Genomic DNA, 26,445 nt, shown 5'->3' on the forward strand with positions numbered 1-26,445 from the left:
ACATAACAAATTCCCACCTCTTCCACTCAAATGTAACTTGGAAATTTTATCAGCTGTCCTTTTCTCACATATTATACCATGTGATACATTTAAAAAATGGATTATCTACATTGCAATAAGGGTAATTTGACCTGTTCTACGGTGCTTACGGGCCGCACAAAATTGTGTTTTTGCTAATTGCTTTCCAAATGCAAATTAACACGTTAATTACAAAATTAGTTAAAAGGGCCCGTAAGCATTGGGTTAATATTGATATTTTGTATGTGAGCGTGTATAGCATAAACATGATCGGATATGATGCGGTCGTACCAGTGTACCCCTCAAAAACTTTGTAAACAGTCAATAAAAATCAAAAACAATAATTGGTATGTACTATCAGTAAAATAGGTGGGAAGATAAAACTGTATTTGGTTATTGGGCTGTCACAAAATTTCAAGATGAATGAATTAACAACTATGAAACTCTTGAGGTAAGATAATTGAGAAGGAATCGTCAGACAGTTTAAATCTCTTTATCTCTTACTAGGTCCAACGGGTGGCACTCTAGTGATCTGCCCGGCGTCTTTACTAAGCCAGTGGCACGGTGAGATAGTGAATCACTGCAAGAAGAATGTCCTCAAAGTCCTAATCCATCACGGCCTCAAGAGGGAGACAAAAGCGAACCGGCTAGCTCAGAACGATGTCGTTATAACCACTTACAATTTGGTGCAACGCGAACTTGAGAAGGTAATTGGAGTATTAATGCGTCTTTGTATGAATACGTTATTCAAATACACAACCTTTAAAAAGCCTAGACATCAGCGATTACATATTAAAAAATCTTAAATTGAGTGGGATTTGAACATGCATCTTTCACTATCGGTGCGAGGGTTCAGAATTTGGAACTAGCTCATCACGATTTAAAAAATACTGAATGATAAAATTATGTCAATTCGCAAGTAAAGCCCTCACTCAACGGGTAATTTATATTGGTCGATTTATAACACTAACTTACTGACTGAGGGTTAGGTATCTTTCTTACAGATATTTCCTAATCTCTAATCCAAACCCAGAATATCTGTACTAGAGGTGGGAAAACTGGTCGATTTTGAAGACTAAGTATACTTACTACCAGTATTAAAAAATACTTAGTATCGAAACTTGTTTCAAAATACTTACTAGTATTTGAAATATCGGCTATAATAGAATCGTTAAAAATACATCCGCTTTTCGAAAAGTCCCATTTTCGAGACAGGTACAGCTGGAACTATGGCACTAGTCACTCCTGTTTCAGTAGAAAATACTGAAGCATTAAAAGCACTGGTTTCATTTATCTGTAAAGCATTTTCATTTACAGGTGGAGCTACATTTTGCCTGGCAAATTCAATATGAATAGTTGGGTGCTTGCGCTGTGAAAGTTTCTTCAAATTTGACATTGACTTGTATGAATTTTTTATTTTACAAACATTACAGATGGCATAATTTGTTACTATTTCTTTGGAACGATTCCACACGAAACTTAACCTTTTAGTAGCCATTTTTACACAAATTGTTTATTAAGTATAATATAATTATTATCCATTTATACAACCACGCATACAATTTGAATTCAGTTTATGTTTATAAGTTCCAATTATAACACTAAAAAATCGAGAAACTCGACGTGACAAAACCAGATAAACGCATAGTCAGTTAGCGTTATCAGAACTCCGCTATTCCGGCTTGCGACTGGCGTCAACTCGATGTAAATGTCATACTCAACTGAAACCAAAACTAATTCCGTAGTCTTACTAAACATACGCGAGTCGCGACGCCGAGGTGATGATTTCATACGTAGCAAGACTACAAACTAGCTAGCGAACGGCGAGATCTCATACCATGCGTCGAGCTCCGGGACTCGATAAAGTCTCATACTCAACTGAAACTAAAACTCTTAAAACTAAAACTAAGGGGAACTCAAATAGTATACTATAAAACGAACATGTGACCATTTCTGTCCTTCACTATACCAACTTTACAACAGAGGAGAAAGGGAGAACAATGACAGTTGAGTATAATATCACGGCTAGACATACGTGTATCATGATATCTCGCTCGCGCGCATTTAATATTAATAGCGTTGAAAGTCAACCACCATCACGGCGAGTCACGGCGATGATATCATCGAATGCGTTCGAATTCGGACATCTAATACGTTTCAAGTTTCTTGAAACAAGTTTATTAGGCCACAAATACTTAGTATGGGTAGTTTCATCCGAAACTTAAGTACACAAACTGGTGACAGTATTTCCAACTCACCTCTAATCTGTATGTTCAATCTGTGATGGAATACAAATATAGTTTTTATACAATGTTTATTTGTTCACGCACATGTTGTGTAGCTTGACCTGGAATATGCACAAAACACACAATAGCTATCTTAGGATATTTTAAATTCCGTCAACAGATTGTTTCCGTGTTTTATATTAAATCAACGTAAACATCAGTACTCAATGTAATTTATAGAGGGCGTCTAGATTACTCAAAATTTTTGGTGGGAGTTCATGTACTTATGAATATTTTTTTATTCAAGACTGAATAATATGGGCATTCAAAAAAACATCCATTTGGCTCAAGATTTTGTTCTAGGAATTTTTCTAATAGATACCCATATTATTCGGTTTTTCAAGGTCGGGGTCGTCCATTTATGTGACGGTTTTTGTTGAAGGATTAGTTTACTAAACCAACAAAATATATTCATTTTTTACTAAAAATAAAATATTCTGTGACAGAAATTGATCATTTTAAACAAATTTGATTTTTAACGAATGATGATCAAAAATGTGACACAATAAATGGGGTAAAAGATCTTGTGACAAAGCGTGATGATGGGAGGACGGGGGTTAAAAAATACCAAAGAATGTGTGACTATGCCTTATGTACGAGGGTGGGTCAATAATTCCTTAGAAAAAAGCATTAAAACAGTTTTTATTTTTGTATTTTTTTTTTATTTCTCAACATAATCTCCTTGGAGCTCAATACACTTGGTTAGACGTTTCTCATTTTTTTTTAAACCGTCAGAAAAATAAGTTTTCGGAAGGTCCTCAAAATAAGCATTTGTCCGATCGATGACTTCTTCATTTGAAAAAAAACGTTGTCCACTTAGCCATTTTTTTAAGTTTGGGAAAAGGAAAAAGTCACTGGGGGCTAAATCTGGCGAATACGGTGGGTGGTCGACCAATTCGAACTTCAATTCTTCAATTTTAGCCATTGATCGTAAACATGTGTGAACACGGGCATTGTCCTGATGAAAGAGGATTTTTTTCCTGTTTAAATGAGGCCGCTTTTCTTCAATTTCGTTTTTTAGCTGGTCCAATAAAGATGCATAATAATCCCCTGTTATTGTTTTTCCTTTTTCCAAATAGTCAACGAAAATAATTCCACGTGCATCCCAAAATACAGTAGCCATAACCTTACCAGCTGATTTTACGGTTTTCGCCTTCTTTGGACATGGTTTGTCTTCGCAATCCACTGCTTTGACTGTTCTTTCGTCTCGGGAGTATAGTGGTGTATCCATGTTTCATCTACAGTCACAAAGCGACGAAAAAATTCATCCGGATTGCGTTGCATGAGCGACAACAGGGCTTTAGAGGCCACCACCCTATTGCGTTTATTGTCGACTGTGAGCAAACGCGGCACCCATCTTGCAGAAACTTTTTTCATGCCCAATTTGTCATGTAAAATAGAAATGACGCTACCTTTTGAGATCCCTGTAACCTCAATTATCTCACTCAACTTTAATCTTCGGTCACTTAACACCATATCGTGGATTTTATTGATCATTTCTGGTGTAGTCACCTCTACAGGACGTCCTGAGCGTGGTTCATCCTTTGTTGATGTACGACCACGTTTAAATTCATTTAACCAGTTATAAATAGTTGCAAGTGAAGGAGCAGATATGCCGTGAACTAAATCCAACTCATTTTTTATTTCCTTTGCTGTTAACCCTTTTATATTAAAATGTTTAATAACAGCTCTAAACTCAATTTTCTCCATTTTTGTAAACAAGCTAATTTTTTTTTAAATGTACGAAAATAAAAAACAACAACCCGACCAATCTGATTGAAACTTCGCAGCATACTGAATCGGTAGTGCCGCTGCATGAAAACAAACCGCTAACAGTACTAGTCGCGCCACCTGTCGGCTTTTCTAAGGACTTATTGACCCACCCTCGTATTTAAAAAAAAATCTTTGGCATTCTAAAATGTTGTATATAAATAAATATATGAGATAAAACATAATGAAGACATTAAAAATTATTGCCAATGTTATATTATTTATAGACCGGTACTCTAATGCGAGTGAGGTGGACCAGGGTCATACTGGATGAAGCACACACGGTCCGCAACCACAAGTCGCTAACTGCCCGAGCCGTCTTTCAGCTGAAGGCGTGGGCCAGGTGGTGCCTCACAGGGACACCCGTCCACAACAAAGACCTGGATCTCTTCGCTCTGATCAAATTCTTACGGTGCTCGCCTTTCAATGACATTTTGGTGAGATTTTTCAAATTATTTTATGACATTATGGACTCTTACACACACGTGAATTTTAGCAGACGTTCAAACACTACAAGCAGCATGTTATTCTACAGCCAACGTCTAGTGGTTGTGGTTTCATAGTGCTGCATGTAATGTTAAGTACCGAAGCGGCGGTTGGGGATTATATAAATACCCACGTGAAAGAGTAGGGAATTTGTAGTTACTCATATTGTCACTAAGATGTCTGCAGATATGTTATAATAGTAAGGCTACGGTTCCATGCAATTTGTTTAAACCCTTACACACGGATATTCCCATGCAGATGAGAAGAATTGCCAAGTTGATGTGTGAAAGAGGCCTTAGTATTATTTATTGTAACATTTATCTATCTTGAGATTTTTTTTTCTAAAATGGTATTGACGTGAATACTTTTTAATCATATATCTATTATGATACGCGGGCTTATACCCCATTTACACGTGCGTGGATTTACTGCTGACAGTACATATTATTGCGGCCATAACAAAAAAATGCAAATGTATTATCATGCAAATTGCAAGATTGCATGCATGAATCAAAAAAGTTCAGAAGCTTCTGAATTTTCATGCGACAATTGGACCGTGCAATATCTACGCCTGCACTGTAGAACGATAGTAGCAAACAAACCCAGAGAAGTTACATTATTAATAGAATACTTGTTCGTGTTCTGAAGGGTGAAATTGCTCTCGTATAATATTACAAATTGTCACTTGCATCTTTTTGGCCAAACACTTTCGTTACACATACAGCCTGCTGATGCCGAATAGAATTTAAATTCAATTTCCCTCAGTCGATAGTATGTTATCGTTGTCGGTTAATTTCTTAAATACATTCGTGTGTTCACTTCCAGCTATGGAAGAAATGGATCGATAACAAATCGACAGGAGGCCAGGAGAGGCTCTCCGCAATAATGAAGACTCTTCTTTTGAGGAGAACCAAGCAGCAATTGCAAGACGAAAACAGTCTGGAGTGCTTGCCGCAGAAAACCATGCACCATATCGATGTTAAATTATCACGGGAAGAAATGAACGTTTATCAAAAGGTATTGACGAAAAGTTAATTGAAAATAATAATATTCCATGCATTTGATGACTCGGAAGTCGCCAACTCATTTAAAAACCATGACGCATTTAAAACACATATATTTTATTATTTTATGGGTTATATTGATTGTATGTTCGTAACATAGGTTAGGTATAAGCTGAATATCTCTGGCATCAATGCCTTTTCCCTGTGATAAATGGTTATAGGAGTTTTAGATGATTTACTCTGTCGAATGCTTTTTCGTAGTTGACAAAACATATATTTACATTAATATTCAGGCATCTTTGTATTAGGACATTTAGGCTGAAAAGTATTTTTCAAGTGCACATACCATTTCTGAAACCAAATTGTGTGTCACTCATGTCTTTTTTACATTTCATAAATTTTTTATAATAATATTTTTTTGTAATTGGGCACTTAGAACAATAGAATTTAGCGCAATATGGGCAATTTTTAATGATATGAGCAAAAATATAGTCTTCCTATCGTGCCATTCCTTAACGGAGGTCGGCCACCATCAGGGCCATCTTCGCTACATCATCTCGTCGGTCCCTATTAAAAAAGTCGGATCTGCAAAATGCTATTTTTCAGTACGAGCAATCAAAGATGTTTCATCAAATATCCTTTGTGACCTATTGCCTGCCATAATGAACAAAAATACGGGTTATAGAAACTTTTCTAAACATTTATAAAAACATCCGTCTGTCCGGTGAACATAGCAGCAACTGTCAGATCAAAAAAACTGTGATTGTGGTATAAATGTTTAAAGTGTTTAAATAACTTTTACGTAATAATCCGAAAATGACAAAATTTCAGATCCGACTTTTTTAATAGGGACCGACGATCTGTTACCCAGAACAGTTTGAAAACGGATGAAAAATAACCTAAACTATGCAATTTCAAGCGAAACCTTTACAAAACAAATTGTATGGAATCTAAGTAACTTTTAAACATATTCCACAATGTAATTAATACGATTTCTATGTCTATACTATTTGACGTTAAGACGTATACGAATTTAATGATTTTCCGCGGAAAATACTCGCAACAAACATCTCACTTACGGAATCGTTCACAAGAACGTTCCACGATTCAAACATGGGTGGAATAATTATTATATGATCATTTGTCATCGATACAACTAATTTATTCGCACTCGAACAAGTTTGAATAAACCTGCTAAACATTTAACCCGGCGCCCGCTTCTGTCACGAGAGTAGTACGCGAAATTTCGCAAAACTACGGGGCTACAGCGCTTCTGTCGCCAATGTTGTATACAAAAATGCGCCGGTCGATTATGTAGAATATACATGACGCATGATTTTGAAATCTCTACCATAATTTGCCTTATTTCATTACCAACGGTGACATATATGTAACATTGTCAAATAAATTGTGTTACAATACTAAAACTAAGATGTTTGACATGCCTCCGACAGGCCGTCAATCTACGCTCATTTAATTTTGGTTTGAAACATCGTGCCACTTTACTGCGTTTGCGCAGTATGCGTAATATCACTGTTGTGAGAGGACTGTGCAAGGAATCGCTCTTGTCGTTTTTCCGTACAAAATATTACGTATTTTACGCGATCTATTGTATTGTGTGAATTTTATTATAATATTTTGTCTGTGTTATTGTTTATGTGTTTTTAACTATACCATTCATGTGTATTAAACTGTTAAAAAGTGTTTTGACTATATTTTTTTGGACTATATTACCTTTGTTATCGTGTGAGTGTTTGGTTGAGAACTTTTTTCAAACTTCAATATGGCTGGTTTAAGTGAGGAATTGGACTCCGATTACGAAATGTCTGAAGAAGAATTGGAACCATCTGACCTCAGTGATGTAGATATATCAGAAGAGCCAATTGAACACTTGAGAACATGGACATCCGGACCCCATGTTCCGATCGTATATGAGTTTGATGATTTTCAATCCGGCATAGCAAACAGCGATTTGACTGAGACTTCGCCTGAGTGTCTTTTTTTTGAACATTTTTTAAACCGTGATATAATGTTGAAGGTAGTCCAACAAACAAACATTTTTTTCCACTACCAGTATAACACTCAAGAACTTGGACCAAAATCACGTTCTCATAATTGGATCGATACAACTGTATCAGAATTATATGCATTTTTTGCGGTGTCATGCTCATGACACGAAACAAACATTTGTCACTAGAAGAACACTGGAGTACGGATTGTTTTTTAAGTGCACCCATTTTCGGTCAGACGATGCCTAGAGACCGATATGAGTTATTGCTCCAAATGCTCCATTTTTCCGATCCAACAAGTGTTACCTCAGATAGACTAAATAAAATTAGGTTACTTTTAGAGCATACACGCAACATTTTCAAAGGCACGATGATTCCGCATCAAAATCTCTGTCTCGATGAGAGCATTATTGTTTTTAAAGGGAGACTTATTTTTAAACAATTCATTCCATCGAAGCGTCATCGTTTCGGTATCAAAATGTTCGTGCTGTGTGACGTTATGACGGGTTATATTTTAGATTTTATTATTTATTGTGGTGACGGGACAGACATAGTGGATAGCCAAAACTTTGGAATTTCCGGAGCTGTTGTGACAACGCTGCTGACCGAGTATCTGGGCAAAGGGCATTCGTTGTGGTGCGATAACTGGTACACCGGTCCACAGTTATTCAAACACCTCCATGAAAATAAAACCAATGCTTTGTTATGGAATAATATCACTTATATGAATATATCTTGTAATATATAAATTTATTAATAAAGGCTGCGCCAAACCATTTTGTTAGCCAGTAAGTGCAGTAACATGAAGTATCTTAAATTATAAAAGATGTTGTGAGCCCTTTGTTCGGGGCTTGATATCCGGGAGGCGAAGGCAGGACCGTCTGTCCGCCGGAGCTCCCGCGATGATTGTCGATCTCTTTAAAATGCCGTATCGTTAATTAAACATTTAATTAATAAACTGCCGATGTCAATTATGTTAAAATAACTCTGAATAAATTCAACCAGTTTAAAACGTTATTGTTTAGAGTTCATTATTGCTGCGGTAGTTGGCATGCGGCGCGACCTCCACCTTTGCGTTGCCGTGTTGGGCTAAGGCTTCCCAATGAAGCCGTTCCCTAACACGATATTTGGTGTCAATGGCAGTCTGGTAAATCCGTGCTATAACATTAAATTGGTGTCAGACAGTGCGATGAGACGAGACGTGATTAGAGGAGACGAGATGAGACGAGACGTGATGAGACGAGATGAGATGAGATGAGACGAGATAAGACGAGATGAGATGAGATGAGAAAACCTGACAATAAGATCATCTCATGAAGAATCCGTAAACATACATTAATTAATGAAGAAAAGATGGAAACAGCAAAAGTACCAGTGAGACAGCAAAACCGTGAGTCAATCAAGTTAATCAACTCGATTTGTTGCAATGTCCATTCCCATGTACTTACCTATCCCAATTATATTGTATTATATTTGGTCTTATGTATGTTTTCTTATCAATTTATCAGTATTTCATTATTAGATTAATATCGCATAATAAATTGCGTAATTAATAATTTAGCAACTATAAAATATTTTAAAATCAAATGTCAAGAAGTTAAATACTGAATCTATAATTAAAGTAATACGTTTAATTTTTGAATTATCGACTAAGTGTCAAAAATCATAATGGGTTTTATTTGTCTGCAAAATAAAATCAAGTGTTAAAAATCTAAGCATTGTTGCTATAGCAAAATTAATACGTTTTATGAATTATTAATAACTATATCTCGGATATAACCGGAATAGTTAGATGTGCAGAATAGTCATCTGTTACGATTGTATTAATTAAAAGTACACTCTCATAAATTATCCTTATGTGTGAAACTAATCTAAATCGAAGTTAGAAAGTTATTATTGCTTAGATCAGAAATGTAGGAATAACGAATATTAGAATCGTCAGTAGGTATTCGTTATAAATCAAAATGTATCAAATTAAAATTCGTTATAAATCAAAAATTAATAATGTATTAAAAATAATATATAATGCTCAGTTTTCCCTACGGAATTATAAATAATCAATTATTAATGTATTAAATATAATATATTAATAATACTCAGTTTTTACTACGGAATTATAAATAATCAATTATCGTAGCCTGTCAGTTAAAGACAAGTATCAAAATTACGTTATTAAAATGTATTGAAATACATTTTCAAGATAAAATAATAATTAACATGAAGCAAGCGAATAATTTAAATAGACAGAAATGTTAAATTTTTAAAGTATCAAAGTTCTTTGTAAATTCCCAAATGAAAAATAAATGGAAAAACACATGCAAAATGTGATTATTATATGATAACTGTGTTTTATCAAGCTTCATATTAAAATATTACCTTATGATGACTTTGTTACAGATCCCATACGAAATTTCGTGTGTTTAAATACCTGTTTAAGACAATTGTCAAATAAATAAATTTTTAATATGATAAAATCGTGAACTACTTATTTTTAAATAATTATGGCAGACTGGTTAATCCGTGCCATAACATTGTTGGGATAGTGTTCAGGTGATAAAAGTTACTATAATCAATCAATATTGTAGAAAAAAAAACCTATTATAGTTTGCGTAATATCTACACGCGAGAAAGCATAGTACACGTAGATTATGTCTTTTATAAATTTAAATTTCATGTTTTCAAAGTTAAATTGTGAAGTAAGATGAGTTCAATTGTGTTCGCTAAATGTTAAATGAATGTATTCAATTAAATACGAAAATGTGGTCCAGTAAAAACTACATTAAGCATTAAACTAATGCTAATTAAATGAAAGAAAGAATTATTAAAATTCGTATTTCCGTGAAAAGAAACGGATAATAAATGACAAAATGTGTCAATGAATATAGGTATTCAAAGAAATACGAAAATGTGGTCCAGTAAAAACTACATTAAGCAAACTAATGCTAATGAAATAAAAGAAAGAATTATTAAAATTCTTGTTTCCGTGAAAAGAAACGTATAATAAATGACAAAATGTGTCAATGAATATAGGTATTCAAAGAAATACAAGAATGTAGTCCAGGAAAAACTACATTAGGCAATATAATGCTAATTAAAAAGTGGATAAAATAATTAAAAATAATTGTGTTTCCCTGAAATGACAAAATGTGTCAATGAATATGGGTATTCAAAGAAATACAAGAATGTAGTCCAGGAAAAACTACATTAGGCAATATAATGCTAATTAAAAAGTGGATAAAATAATTAAAAATAATCCCTGAAAAAAAAAATGCGTGATGACAAAATGTGTCAATTTGAAACCGTATGCCGAGTTTTACGAATTTTAAAGTCTTTATCGATTAATAGAGATCAAAAGATCTTCTATATAATTTACAAGCGTCTAAAAACCAAGTGGAGTGTTCTCTCATAAAATTAAATATTATAGTCATGTGATTTATGACAAGAAGAAAAATAATATTGCCAATCAGTTCTCAATGTAAATTGGAAATCAAATAAGTGGTAAATAGATTTTAACGTGTTGCGTAAATCTCTATATTATATTGATAATTAATTATTGTCATATTAATTGATGCGAAAGCATAAAACCTTATCTATATTTGGTGGGTTCGATTGAATTACACTTACAAATATAATCGCTGTAATGATAGTTCTTGCCAAGACACTTTATATTATATAGTGAAAGAAACGCGAAATCTTGAGCTGTATTTTAGGTAGTTTTGTTAAAATGTAAGATATCATCAGTGATAAGAGAGGAGAATAAAAATAGAAGGGTTAGAGAAATATTGTTTTATATCGTAAAGTGATAAATGAGAATTGAGAAAATGGTAGATAAATGTATGGAATAAATTATTTCAAATTAAATCAAATTTATAAGATCGATTGAGAACACACACGTTGAAAATTAAACAATGGTTATCTTTATACCACTAAGAATAGGAAAAAAATCCTTTTCAAAACAATACGTTGGAACGAAATAGTTCCAGGAGAAAAAATGCTATACATTAGCTAGGACGTGTCAAAAATTAAATAAAAATAAGAAATGCTTTCATAAAATAGAATAGTGTACTTACCCAACATAATAAAATGCATAGTTATGTTTTTGTGAAACGCCAGGTGAAAAGGGAGGTAGACAATTAAATAGATAGATAGATACCTTACACCGTAATAAAAATCAATAGGTATGACGCTAGATAGCTGTCACGAACAATGATTACAAAATATATATCAAGAATACTTTTAGGTAAAATCCCATAAATTGCCTCAATTATTACCATGGGAACGGTTGTCGAATGCAAGGAAAAAGAAATCTTGCAATTTCCATAGAAATTCCGTTGGCATACAATAAATAAATTAACAATGCCGACCCTTACTTACAAAATTGTTTAATATTTGCCCAGACAATGGTGTCAAGAATATTTTGAAGTCAAATCCAATAAATTGTTATATTTATTACAGTAAGAAATGCCGCGTTATGCAATTTTAAGAAGAAAAAAATATTGCAATTTCCTATAGAATAAAGTAACCCCAAAAAGGACAATTTATTTTTCAATTTCGATGGCCAACGATGTTGTGAATTATCTGCGTCTATTATACAAATTACAACAATGTAATCTTTAAAATCTATTATTTAGAAATACCAAAGTTAAAAATTTCACATAAAATTATAACATCTTTTTCTGTATTTATTTCAAAACAAGATAATAAATAATATCAATCAAGCACAATCTTATTCTGTTATATGTAAAATAGAGAAGCGTGTTAATCAGAAATATAAAGAATAAAATTAAATGAGTATAAGTAATAACTTATTGTAGTACTTATATTAAAAGCATACTTTTTCTTAATAAATTCTAATAAATAAATAAATAAATCTAATAAATTCTCTTATCCATTGGAATGAAACATAAATGAAGTTAAAAATAAAAATAAATTAATGAATAATGTGAGCATAATGAAAAAGAATTAAGTAATCAATTAATCAAATCATTACTTTTATTGCATAATAACTGTTGTGTTATTGTTATTTTATTAATATACATGTAAAACAAAACATGTAATATTTTTAGATAAATTTGTTGACAATCAATAATTAATTGTCAGAAGAAGTGATTAGAACAGTTCATGTTCATATAGATACTGTTAATCGAACAAGATAAAAATATACTTGTATATCAAATTAGACTATAATAAAATAATAGAAAGGTATTATAATAGTAAAAGAGCTATAAAAATTATAGTATGCATTAGCTAGAAATTGTAATTCTGAGGAATGAATTAAATGCGTGAAATTAAATGCAACGAACTGCCAATTGAATATAATAAAATAAACATTTTTCTTTCTAGTTTTCAAATCCTAAGTTTGTAAAATGAGGTCTCATGAACCAGAGGTTATAATCCTCGTATTAGATCGCATAGATAAATACATAAGTATATATTTGAGGTGAAAATCTCAAAATTGAATGATGAATCGAGGTTTAAAATCCTCTCAGATTAAATTCTGTAATCAATGCGTTTATAATCAATTAAGATGTCATGCGTAACGCATATTTGCAAACATGCAAAATTATTGGAACTATAATTAAGTTCATAAGAAGAAAAAAATAAGCAAGAATCGTAAAAGTGAAACGATGAAATGTCATTTAGTTGTACGCACAGGTTGTGCGAGTAAACAAGAAAATGAATTACCTGTTTATGAATGTTAGTAGGTAACAATGAAAAAAAAAATAGTGTGTAGTGAATCCCAAAATTTTAAAGGTTATTGCACTACCTTTTGTCAAAAACCGTTAGAAATCGAAAGTGTTTTGTTGTAAACATAAATACAGATCAGCTGTTTTAAGAAGTCTATCTTTCGAGTAAAGTTATTGTCTATTATAAAATTAAAATCCAAATTATTGTCATTTAATTATTAAAAATCTCAGTGAATCAATTATTGCGTATATAACACTTATATTGCAAGTAAGACAATTAGAAATAATTTCCTTATCAAATAATTAAGTAGATTGTTAGAGACTAGATAGTTACCAACGAGTAATAAATACACGAGAGTAAAGAAATATTAATATCATACTAATAAAAGCTAATTAAATTTAGTGTATTATGTCGATTAGTTTTATTCTATCGAAATATTTTAGAATCTAATTTTAAATGTAAGTATAAACATGATGCCATACGTAATGTTATCATGAATGAATAAACATACGTCAATATGTTAAATTTTGTTGAAGGAACAATGTGTCTAATTAATTAAGATTCAAAATTAAAAACAAACCATATCGGTAGTTAAAGAATCAATGCAGAGAGAGAAAAATAAAGCTCTCTATAGGTACATATTATTTTAATGCGAATAAAATGCATTTTGTAAACAAGTATCTAATAAGAAAAGTATCTTATTATTGTTTGAGATATTAGAATGTGTATTTTAAACATTCGGGTTTAAAAAAATAACCTATTTTTCGATCGTTATTAATTCGAAAATATCGATTTATGATTAGAAAATAATCAAATTGTTTTAATAATAACATGTAAGTTATATTAAGAAAAAATTAACATACAAATCAAATCTCATTAGAGGATATTTTACTATTAATTTTATATAATCCTTGTATCCAAAATGTTCCAAATTCCTTGTAATCCTGTATTATTGCATTAATCTAAAAATCTGCGATAAACAAATACCAATTGGAAAAAAACTAACTGAAGGATGTCACACAATTCGAAATGGAGAAAAGTGAATCTTATTATGGATGTAACAAAAACAAATATTATGCCTAAGCTAATAAGGCATCATCATAAACAATAATTATGAAATCAATTTTAACCAAGGAAAAATATTATTATCAAAATGATCATCATCAAACAATTATTGTGAAATCAATTTTAACCAAGGAAAATATTATTATCGAAATGATCATCATCAAACAATTATTATGAAATCAGTTTTAACCAAGGAACAATATTATTATCGAAAGATTATTATCAAACAATTATAATGGAATCAATTATTATCAAATCAAATAATTTACAAAATCAATGGAAAAAAGAAGTACTTAACAAAAATGTTAATTTAAGAAGAAGGGATGTCATTTAAAATATAAGATGACACTCGACAATTTACATCAAATGCAATCAAAAACATTTGAAATCAACAATTACATCAAATGCAATCAAAATCATTTGAAATCAACAATTTACATCAAATGCAATCAAAATCATTTGAAATCAACAATTTTACATCAAATGCAATCAAAATCATTTGAAATCAACATTAGTTATCAACGACTGATGTAGGTACCATACCAAGATGTTCTCAAAACTTAATCAATTCAAAGAAGAGGACAATATAATATTACCATTATGGAGACGAACTTATCACCAATGTAATCGAGGCCACAACTTATAGATTATTGAATCAAGGTCAACGCAGTTCTTCAATTCAAAACTGATGTCACATTTTTACGATGTCTTGAAGAAAGAAACAAACTACTCCACGATTATTCGACGCCTGTAAAGCAACCGACATCGAGTCTGCTACTTTACTCTAACATTGGGGTTGTTATGGAATAATATCACTTATATGAATATATCTTGTAATATATAAATTTATTAATAAAGGCTGCGCCAAACCATTTTGTTAGCCAGTAAGTGCAGTAACATGAAGTATCTTAAATTATAAAAGATGTTGTGAGCCCTTTGTTCGGGGCTTGATATCCGGGAGGCGAAGGCAGGACCGTCTGTCCGCCGGAGCTCCCGCGATGATTGTCGATCTCTTTAAAATGCCGTATCGTTAATTAAACATTTAATTAATAAACTGCCGATGTCAATTATGTTAAAATAACTCTGAATAAATTCAACCAGTTTAAAACGTTATTGTTTAGAGTTCATTATTGCCGCGGTAGTTGGCATGCGGCGCGACCTCCACCTTTGCGTTGCCGTGTTGGGCTAAGGCTTCCCAATGAAGCCGTTCCCTAACACGATATTTGGTGTCAATGGCAGTCTGGTAAATCCGTGCTATAACAGCTTGTGGGACTGTACGTAAGAATCGCAAAGAAATGCCATGCTTCAAAAAGCTGAAAAAGGGGGAGACAGAGGTAAAGTCAAACAGCCCATTGTTGGCTCTCAAATGGTGTGACAGAAGAGATGTCCACATGCTTACAACCATGCACGATGATTCCTTCGGTCCAACCGGTAAAACTAATTTTAGAACCGGAGAACCCATTATGAAGCCAAAGTGCATCTTAGAGTATAATAAAAATATGGGGACTGTCGACAAGGCCGACATGATGCTCAGCAGCTTGTCGTGCATGAGGAAATCTGTGAAATGGTACAAAAAAGTAGCATTTCACATGATTGACCTCTATTTATTAAATGCGTTCTATATGTATAAATCTGTTACTGGTAGTAAAAAAACTTTAGGAGAATTTCAGTTAGTCGTGATAAAACAATTAGTTGCTAAGTACGCTGTGAAAATCACGAAAACTCCACAACCCAGACCATCGACTAGTGAAAATCCATTGAGGTTGTTGCCTAGAACTTTAACAGATCATTTGCCGCAACACATTCCGCCCACGGCAAATAATAAAAAGCCCAGAAGACGCTGTCATGTGTGCGGAAATTCAAAAATTAATAAAAAAAAACATCTCTATCTAGATATATGTGTTGTATTTGCAATGTGGCTTTATGTCTTAGTCCGTGTTATAAAATCTACCACTCTTCAAAACAATTTTAAATGTGTAAAGTAAAAATAAATATGTAACTCAGTAATAATATTTAATAGCTGTTTAAGTGTCTGCCTAAAAGTTTGTTTAGTCTAAAATTATTGTGCTATTTTTACGACCCTACTCAGGGAAAAAACATTATGTGTGATTTTATTACCATTTGTGAAGTGTTTCTATACTCGCGTCAAGCACGAGCTTGACGAATAACAAAATGCAAGCCTTGCAGTGCTCCATATACATAAAACAAAATGGCGGAAATCTTATAAATGGTGAGTCTTTGTATAGAATTAATTTCTTCGGATATTTTTGACATTATGACTGATTTATTACGGTTTTTTAATGTTGTAAAATAATCTGAACATGTCTAGGCGCCTAAAGAGCCATAAAACTCATTTTTTATTGCCATTTTTATTATGAAACACAGAAGTTAAATTAAACAAAAACCGTCACCGCGGAGAGTGAATTCGTCATACTACAATAGGCCGCGAGTGCCAGGTTAATGTTGTTGAATTGGTTGCCATAGAAATATTAATATTCTCAACGTGGCGGCACTGAATACATTGTTTATGAATAAAATGTTAATTTGACCTGTGGGATTAATAATAGACGCCAGTGGCGAAGGGTGACTTTTGGAAAGAGGTAAGCTGTGGAGATCAGAGAAAAAGAGCACACTTGTCAGGTAACTTACGGGAAATAAGAAGATAATACTTACGATATTACTACTGATGAATAGGTGCACACTAATGACAACGACACACTGGTCATAGGTTTCACCGCTGAATTTGTCAAATTATTTAAATCACTTATGGCAGTAGAATTCCACGCATACTTTCTTTACCAAACAATACGCATCGCCAACAAAAAAGTTTGTTTAATGTATAACTGCCAGTTAAAAACAAATATTTATCATTTATAAATTGTTGTGAAAATGTCTAATATAAGTTTTTTTGCTGTATTCAAATCTAAATGAACCCTTGGAAGGTCAAGCTTTGATAATTTTTAAATGCAATCGTTCGCACATTTCTACCGGGACACTACACAATTTAATAAATACTTATATATTTAAAGCACTGGCGAATGATTTCGGTACAATATGAGATAATTTATCCACATTCACAGTAACACAATGAATTTTGTATTATAAAATAAACCTTTACCACCGCTTTGAAATGTCAAAATGACATAAACTGTGAATAGCATGTTATGTTTGTCTATGACTGAAGTAACCTAAATAATAATCGCGAATTAATACAATATTTATTTTTAATAACAATTTATAAATTATATGTGATCGAACACAATAGTTATTATTTTTTTTAATCATCCCTATTATTTATTATTTGCTTTTAAAGATAAGCAAAGACAATAAACAAATCAAGATTTCGAATAAGCTTGTCTTTTAACGCTTCCGAGTCTCGAACAAAAACGCAGACATGCATGAAGTTGGCAACTGAATTGCGGTAGAAAATTCGGCTTGGATTATCGTTGAAATAATTCTAAAAATAGCACTCACGTTGGACGTTCCGTCATTTATTTTTGATTCGAAACATGACTAAATTAAAAGCTCTACTTATAAATAACGACGATAGATGGCAATCAATATTTTTATTATAACCTACAATGTCCTACAATATAGATATTTATTTATATAAATTAAATACTTGAAAATAGAAGGTAAGCTTTAAATAATCGCTTAGTATGGAGCCTTCGCCACTGATAGACGCATAGTATTTATTACCATACTCTTGTGTGTATGTTTGATTGTAATAAATGTTTTTAGGTGCTGGTCTTCTCTAAAAACTTATTCGGTCAATTTCTGCACCAGCGAGCACAGAAGCAAAATGGTGAAGATTACAGCTCGGAAAAAGTTAATGATCCGAATGGAGCATATTACAAAATGCACAAAAAAATGGTTGCGTTACATGGTATGATTATTATTTTAAGTCTCGATATAATTGGCTTACTCTCGCCTCTGTGCATATGGCCTTTGGCCTTTTTCATATTCGTAAATGTTTGAGATATGAAAAATTTCTAAACACGTATTTTTACTCAAAATATTTGAGATCTTGGGAACTGGAGGGATGCGGCTTTGGACGGTCTCGGATAGCAATATAAATTTATCAGATCATTTACTAACTAGTTTAGGTCATTTAATCAAAAATAACCATTTTTAAGTAGATGTGGAATGGCTCAGTTCACCGATAAGGCTAAAATTTATTAATGACCTACTAAATAAACAAAATGGAAGCATTTAAGGTCCAAAACAGACAGATGCTTCTGTGACAAGCTACACTGAACAATCTTTTTTGTTATATACTATGGTAAAGTTCCTAACGCTATACTAAATGCACGATGACCCTGGAAACATTAGCTGATAGGTAAAGTATGTATGTTGTCTATGAGTCAAATGAAAGATGTGTTGTAGGAGTCAAACCGGTGAAGTCGCACGAAATCTTGGTGCTGCTGTTGCGGCTGCGACAGATCTGCTGCCACGCGGGCCTCATCCACGCCATGCTGGATGACGAGCAGTACGAGGGGAACCTCGACAATTCGCAGGGGAACAGCAATCCCGAGTCAGATCTGCTCAGTGAACTGTCCAAGATGAATCTCGAGGACGAACTCGAAGATGAGCCCGCCATCGACGCCGCAGGAGGAGATGTAAGAAAATATTGTATTCATTTCTTCTATATAATTCACTATTTTAAACTTATTCACAACCCAGCTGTCAGTCACCCTTACTGTAATCATGTTAATTCAGAACTAGTTTGAGTGCAATTTTTATAAAAAACAGGATTAGAATGAGTAGACCTTGAATGAACCAGGCCCAACTCTGTGCAGAAAGATTAAATCTCAGATCGAAATGCTCTAATAAAAACATTTTCATATATGAACTGGGGCTGTTACCTATTTTTTTTTTAAGTCAGTTACCTATTCTGCCATTTTGAGATAATCACTGTAAATAGAAGGTTTTTTTTACAAACATATTACTAAATAATTAGAAAATGACCCAAAAGTCTTTAAATTAAGAGCGTACTTTAGTGAAACGGCAAATAATTTTCAACAGTAGGTGCGACGAAATTTCTCACTAGTCGCCAATCGGAGACCGATAGTCGAGCTGTCTGCACGTCGATTTGTTTTGTCATGGCGTTAGATGAAAATATTCTTAAATCGTGTAAAGATGACTAAAAAACTTTACGTATGTACTTAAAAAAGAAAACATCTCAATGGATATAGTAGTAACATTAAATGGACGCATGTTGGATTTTTATGACAAATTATATTTTGTTCGGCACGCGTCATTTGTACAATCTGCGCATCGCCTAGCCATGATCTTTTTAGACCATGCCTCAACTGAAGTATAGCCGTAATAAAAAAAACCTGTTTAAATTTGTTGAATATAACCGACTTTGCAATCAACCTCTGGATTAATACTATTTTACTAATAAACAAAGCTGGATTTAATAGTATGTCAAAATACATACGACGGAAAGGTTAGAGAACCAGAATTACAAAAAATATTTAAAAAAAAAAAAATGAAGGTATGTATAGGTGTATCATACAGTGACAACATAGCCACGGTAAAAGTGGCTTGCAGTTGTAGTGGTATTATTTGCTATTGAAACAGGCATTGCAGCAAACAATTCCAATATACTGGCAAATCGCCTATGGTGCCACTGTAGAATGATTTACCTATAACTGACTTTGAAACCAACACCCTCAAAAATTCTATGTGAATTTTTATCACTTAGGATTGATCGCCATTAAAATGAATGTTTCTGCATTTAAGTAGTTGTAATAAGGTAGAGTTATACTCAGATATAATGCAAAAACTACTATTACACGCGCAGATATAGATTCAAACGCTTATTCAAAAACTATTATCTCACTGTGCTTTTGAAGGAAATTAATAATCACCATGACATCACAAAACAATAGTTGTGCATTAATCACTTTTAATCACAAATAACGTTATAACACGGTTTGTAGTATCTCATTTAAATTTTGAATAATTCAAGTTTATAGCCAATTAAATGAGTTGAACCAGTATAAGTTGTCCGCTGAATGAGGGCGCCACATGACATGTAATATTCAACAGTGGTCCTAAACTTGAGTGAGCATTCGTAATTTTTTATTCTATTTTATAGTCAATGTAATGTTACAGGTTCAAACGCTAGCAGAGCCAATTGAAGGCACCTCAGTGGCCGTAGCCATGAGCAGAGTCCTAAGCGCATCTAATCCTGTTTTTGATCTCAAACGGACGAGCACGAAAATACATGCAGCATTGCAATGCCTAGAAGAGAATGTATTTATAAACACAGGTAAGGATCAATATACGTACCTGATGTAGTGCAACCGTCTCAGACAGAAATGTCAAATACAAATAATGAATGAATGAATAAGAATGAAAACTGCACAAAGATATTTAATAAAACCTTCTTCTATAGAGATGAGCCTAAAATTGAAGTTAAAATTGAAAAAGGGACCTCTGATCTACTGATTAAGTTAGATACAATTGACTTTGCATTGCAAGTTCTTTCGAAGAGAACTTCACACTTCTACTATGACATTCCACTATAATTTCAGTGTCACCCAATTAGCCAATTACATACATGATTATATGTGCAGATGATGCCAAAACAACCCTTGAATAATTAAATTCCTAGGATTGGATAGTGTATAATTAAATCAATTTCAATTTGAACTTTTCATACATCTATCAAAGCAGACATTTGAAAATGAAATTTAGCTATAAATTACCCGTGGAAAGATACTTCCTTGACAATTTTATGTAGACAGCTAAAAGCAATACATTGCCCATTGTTTAAATGATTAATAATCACGTAAAATACTGGGAAATGTGTACGTAGGTTATGTAAACAAAGCGACAGATTAAATACGACCACGAGTGTAATTGTTCGATTCGAAGATCGAACTACCTTTAAAATTCCTAATACGAAATGTGTGTAAGACTCGTTCTATAAGAGTCCAAATTCTTTGTCACTGTAATACATACATTGTTTCTATTACATAATATTACCAGTGATATGCAACGTTCCTTTTAATTTTTCTATTGTGTGTGGCGGATCATCAACGTATCTGAGCAGTGGCGTAACCAGGTCAACTAGGTAACGTCAGTGATGGGCCGTCACCCGGTGCGGTAAATTTACACCCCCCCCCCCACAAATACACACATACAACTTATATTTTTAAGGTGTTTATTAATTTTTGATTTTATATAATAATAACACTAACAATGATAATTTTTGAAGTAAATAAAAAGAATAGGAAATAAAGAATAAAAGTATTCGTTGATAAAATATATTAAATACTAAACTTGCAGAACGTTTTTTTTATATTTATATTAAATCTATATATTTGTATGTTGGGTTGTTTTTGTTCAATACACTTTTATGCAAAATAAACATTAATAAAAAATGTGTTTCTTTTCGGGTGAAGCAACAAATTCTTATTAATTTTTCAACTAGGTACCTACGTAAAAAAATCTTTCTCCGAATTTTGTCTATACAGTATATACTCAGGACCGGCCCTAGGCGATTCAACACCCCAGGCAAAGCGAAAACACTAGAAAGTAATTAATTTTATGAAAATTGTATTCTTACCCAATTGCTTGGTACTATATCGCATTGGAGTCCAGCCAGATAATAAACACTAAAATACATATCTTCTTTTCGTATACGTTGGCTCAGGATACGATGCGGGATATACTCGGGAACGCGACGGACATAGTGATCCTGCTCGATGTAAAATTTCTCTTGCGTGCTCGCGTTAGTCGCACTTGACCTTAGCCTTTTGAGAAATGAGTCGAAGAATCGTGCATATTTTGTGTATTCGAGCAAAACTAAAATCTGGCAAAGGAAACTTTCTTTTACAATATTTTTGTGTGAGGACTGTGCGGGGGATGAAAATATGTGTGCGGACACATTTTGTACACGTGCACACCTTACAGGGAACATTGATGATAGGATATATAAGTGATCCATCAACACATTCGTGAAATTCCCTGCAAATGTTCACTTAACGTTGCAGAGGACAAAGCAGTGGTGGTCAGCCAATGGACTGGGATGCTCGACATCGTAGAAGCAAACCTTAAGAAGAATGGAGTGCGATGCGCGACATTGAGTGGAAAGGTTCCCGTCCTTTCCAGACAGGAGATTGTCAAACGGTTCAATGACGCCTCATCCAATATACAAGTATGTACTCAATAACATACAATAACTGCCTATAAAATAATTATAAATCGACCCCTTAGGACCAAAGAAACCTGTATCAATTTTTAACTATTTTATGTTACGTATGGTACTGGACATAAGTGACAAAGATAGTTCAATATGTATCTCTTGAAAATACTTTTTTGTTATGTCAGTAGATTTACTTGTGTTCGGTGTCTCCTTTAAAGTAGAGAAAAATGGGATACGTTTCTTTGGTACTAAGGGGCTGAAATGTAAGAAACATCTGAACACACCTTCTTACTAATTTGAGCCGTTTAGGAGTGGGTAATAACTGATAATATTGTAATGTGTATCTACTATACCTCGATAATTTCCTGCAACATCAAAAAGCATGTTGACGTTGTTGAAGATATAGAAGATAAACCCTTGTCTATGAAGATTGAGCATTACATAATATGTTATGGTGATGCAGCTGATGCAAGGTTACTTTTACTAATAATTAAATTAGCTGCAGGTTCATTCAACACTCTTGAGATAAAAATAGTTAGCGTTACATGCTTAAAAGAAGTTTTTACGTCATGAACCAACATTATTTAGATTGAACAATTACATAAAATCACAAATAGTTCTTAAATACGTAACCAAAGTTAGTCCACTGCAGGCCGCCATTTTAATTTTATTTACAATCAATCTGCCAAAAGATACTACCTTAACTATACTAAGAATGTTCCGAAATCACAATGTATCGTGTTGTAATACGCCATTATTGTATCGTTATTGAAACGATTTCAGGTCCTGCTCCTGTCATTATGTGCGGGCGGTGTTGGTTTAAACCTGGTTGGAGGAAACCATCTCCTTTTACTTGACCTCCATTGGAATCCGCAGTTGGAAGCTCAGGCGCAAGACAGGATATACCGAGTGGGACAAAAGAAACCTGTTCACATTTACAAGTGAGTTGACATTACATCATTCATTAAAATTGAATTTGGTATGCTATCTATGAGAATCACCTCAAAACAGTGTTTTTGGATTATGGTATCTTTTCATACAAAGATATTTTGATAACAATCTTGGGGGAAAATTTTCTCCACCGCAAACTGGCGGCAGGTGAAATGCCAGAGGGCACACGGGTTGTCAAATTTAAAAAAAACAAATTATGCAGAGGAATCTGTTTTCATTTTAATCAAATTTAATTTATTTTAACAAAGTTTAAACTTAATTAACCCTCTTTTATCCTGAACTTTCTGATGATATAAATAAATAAAACCTGTCATTCGTTAGCTACAAGAGGTCAGAATATTTCTTACCAACCTGGGTATAAATTGACAATAATTATGTGTCAGTCAATAATAAATCATTATCGAGGACAACTTTACAGACGTTGGTGCATACCTACATTATTAATTTTCACGTTTTTCGTTTTTCAGGTTCATGTGCTTGGAGACAGTGGAAAATAGTATAAAACTATTGCAAGACAAAAAGCTTGCGTTGGCGGAGAACGTGCTCACTGGTGCTAAAATGACGCAATCTTCCAAACTCTCGATAGAAGATCTGAAACTCATGTTTAATATGCAATAGATGTATTTTTAGATTATAATATTTCCAATTTATGATAATGTGCACAGTTTATTGTTAAATGTATATTTGAATAATTTGAAGGCACTCGGTAGTAAGACCTTCACAATGACTCGCTACCTGAAAGCAACAGTGAGATAGTCAAAAATACTAGTTTCGAGATAATTGAACTTTTATGTTTGTTTCATACAAATTAAATAGTTAACTATGAGTTTATTTTGTTTTTTTGCAGTTTATAATAGATAATCGGATTTTTTGTATATCCTTATTAGTGGGGTATCTCAGTTATCCCACTGTTGCTTTGAAGTTACAGGAAAATTTTCATAAATGCAACAGTGGCATTTTTTCTTTTAAACGGGGTATTACAATTTTTTTTTATATCTCAGTTATTCATTATGTAGCTATTATAGCTACCTATAGTTTTCAGCAACCGATTGGCATACTTATTTCAAAATTGACTTTTTTCACTTTATCTCACTGTTGCTTTCAGCTAGCAATGTATAGGTTTGATTGCTAGCCCTTCACTCAACCCATTGGGACCATACCCTGGATCTAAACAGTGTCAGAGTCTGACCTGTGACCCAAAGATTAAAATGTGAGTGTTCTGATCTCTGACACGGTGGGCGCATTTACCACTATTTTAATTGATAAAATCATAGAGAATTATAATAACTAGAGAAGCCATGTACCTGTAGTATGCAAGGTTATAATAAATAATAGTATAACAAAACTCAGCTAGGCCACTCTGGCTTGACTACCTCATTCGTTTTGAACTTAGGTAATAATTAAATATTGCATAAATACTAGAGCTTTGGAGCAGACACTTTTTTGAATTGCTCCGCTCCGGGACCTAATACTTGCTCCGGCTCCGCTCCGGGTAAAAAGTTTTAATAAGTATTAGGTATATGTATACAAATGTTAAAAAAATAAGTAGTTCTAAAATAATCGTCATTTTTATTATTAATTCTATTAAACAAAATCCGACAGCAAATCGTCTCTCATTATTTGCCACTTCTGTCAAAAAAGTGAGGTTATTTATCACTCGGCAGCGTTGCCATATTTCAAATAATTCCAGTGTTGCAAAGTGTCAAAATATAATATTTTCATTGGATTTTAGGATGAAAATAATAAAAAAAAACATCCGGAGCAGTGGAGCACTACAAATTTTCGGTGCTCGGGCTCCGCTCCTGCTCCGGGTAAAATCCCATTGCACCAGTACTCCGTGCTCCTGCTCCAACGCTCTGATAAATACCTCTTTATAATGCCAAGATGTAATGATAATAGTGTAATGCTGTATGGCTACGATGTCCAGATTTGGGGTATGTGAATACAGGACATTTTCAATATTATCACAACTAACATCTCTGTTGAAAAGTCTCCCAAAAATTGAGTTTTTTTCATTCAATATTTTATTTTACAAAATGTATGTAGTAATTTTTTATTGGGACCGGATAGAATTATAATTTTTTTCAACAATAGTGGAAACTAGAAATATTTTTTTTATTAATTCGTTACCTACACACTGAAACAATTGTAATTTTAAAATAAGCAACTCTGAATTAAAATACTACAATATTGTGTTGTTTTTCTTCTGGGAATGGGACGACTGGACTCCGGACAATTGGACGCCGCACTGTCGTAGACACGTATACAGAACGTAGACGAGGTATTTTAATCAGTTTCTATCTACTACTTAGTAGTTTTAATTCATTTTACTCTTAACATAATGTATTCTTTATTGCGGATTGAGAATTACCATGCCTAAGGCTTTCTATAAAATAAAAAACTCTTTTTTCGTTGGAACTTAAACATATGCACGATTAAATCATGATTTACGTCTGCATATTTACATTCTCACCAACTATTAAATCATAATATAATCATTTAAATATAAATAATAATATTACATATTTTTTTTAAAGTACCTAACGTCTATTTATTTTCGAATTCCGTGGCGTCCAGTTGTCCGGTGCCAAATCGTCCTAGACCCTTTCTTCTTTAGTAAAAATTCCTTATATGAAAAAATTATCAATTGAAGCCCCCATAGTTGTTGATATTTGCAGTTAGAACAATAGACATTGTGGATGGTATATTTTCCAACGCACAGTACATATCCACATTTTTTAAAATAATATATATGTTATGAATATATGAGTAATGTTATGAGTTACAAATTATATAATTGTAGATAGTGCATGAAGAATTACATTTCAACATGGTAATAACTCAATTTCATCAAATTTGGACTTATCGAAGGCAAACTCTCCCATACAGATTTAAAAGGCCATTATGGCGAAAAAAATGTATAACGAGCAGTCGTATATTGTGTACGTAGTTGAGGTATAAGTGTATTATTTGACTTGCCAACTACCAGTCAATAATCCCCACGTAGT

General features: G+C 33.1%; 1 protein-coding gene across 1 annotated transcript in view; it reads left to right on the forward strand.

Annotated features, from left to right (window-relative positions):
- lds (transcription termination factor lodestar) overlaps positions 1–25,173 on the forward strand; it is a 36,871-nt gene extending 11,698 nt beyond the window's left edge. Inside the window, exons 9-17 of the mRNA XM_085948326.1 lie at positions 526–725; positions 4,301–4,510; positions 5,385–5,576; positions 18,067–18,211; positions 18,712–18,944; positions 20,449–20,605; positions 22,335–22,498; positions 23,270–23,427; positions 23,905–25,173. Of these exons, the coding sequence (XP_085804452.1) occupies positions 526–725; positions 4,301–4,510; positions 5,385–5,576; positions 18,067–18,211; positions 18,712–18,944; positions 20,449–20,605; positions 22,335–22,498; positions 23,270–23,427; positions 23,905–24,055 (1,610 nt within the window). The 3' untranslated portion in view covers positions 24,056–25,173. The remainder of the gene's footprint in view (positions 1–525; positions 726–4,300; positions 4,511–5,384; positions 5,577–18,066; positions 18,212–18,711; positions 18,945–20,448; positions 20,606–22,334; positions 22,499–23,269; positions 23,428–23,904) is intronic.
- Positions 25,174–26,445: the final 1,272 nt, after the last annotated feature.

This window comes from Rhyacophila brunnea, unplaced genomic scaffold (assembly GCF_057557595.1).
Source record: "Rhyacophila brunnea isolate RB1 unplaced genomic scaffold, BYU_Rbru_1.0 scaffold_20, whole genome shotgun sequence".
Taxonomy (NCBI): Eukaryota; Metazoa; Arthropoda; class Insecta; order Trichoptera; family Rhyacophilidae; genus Rhyacophila; species Rhyacophila brunnea.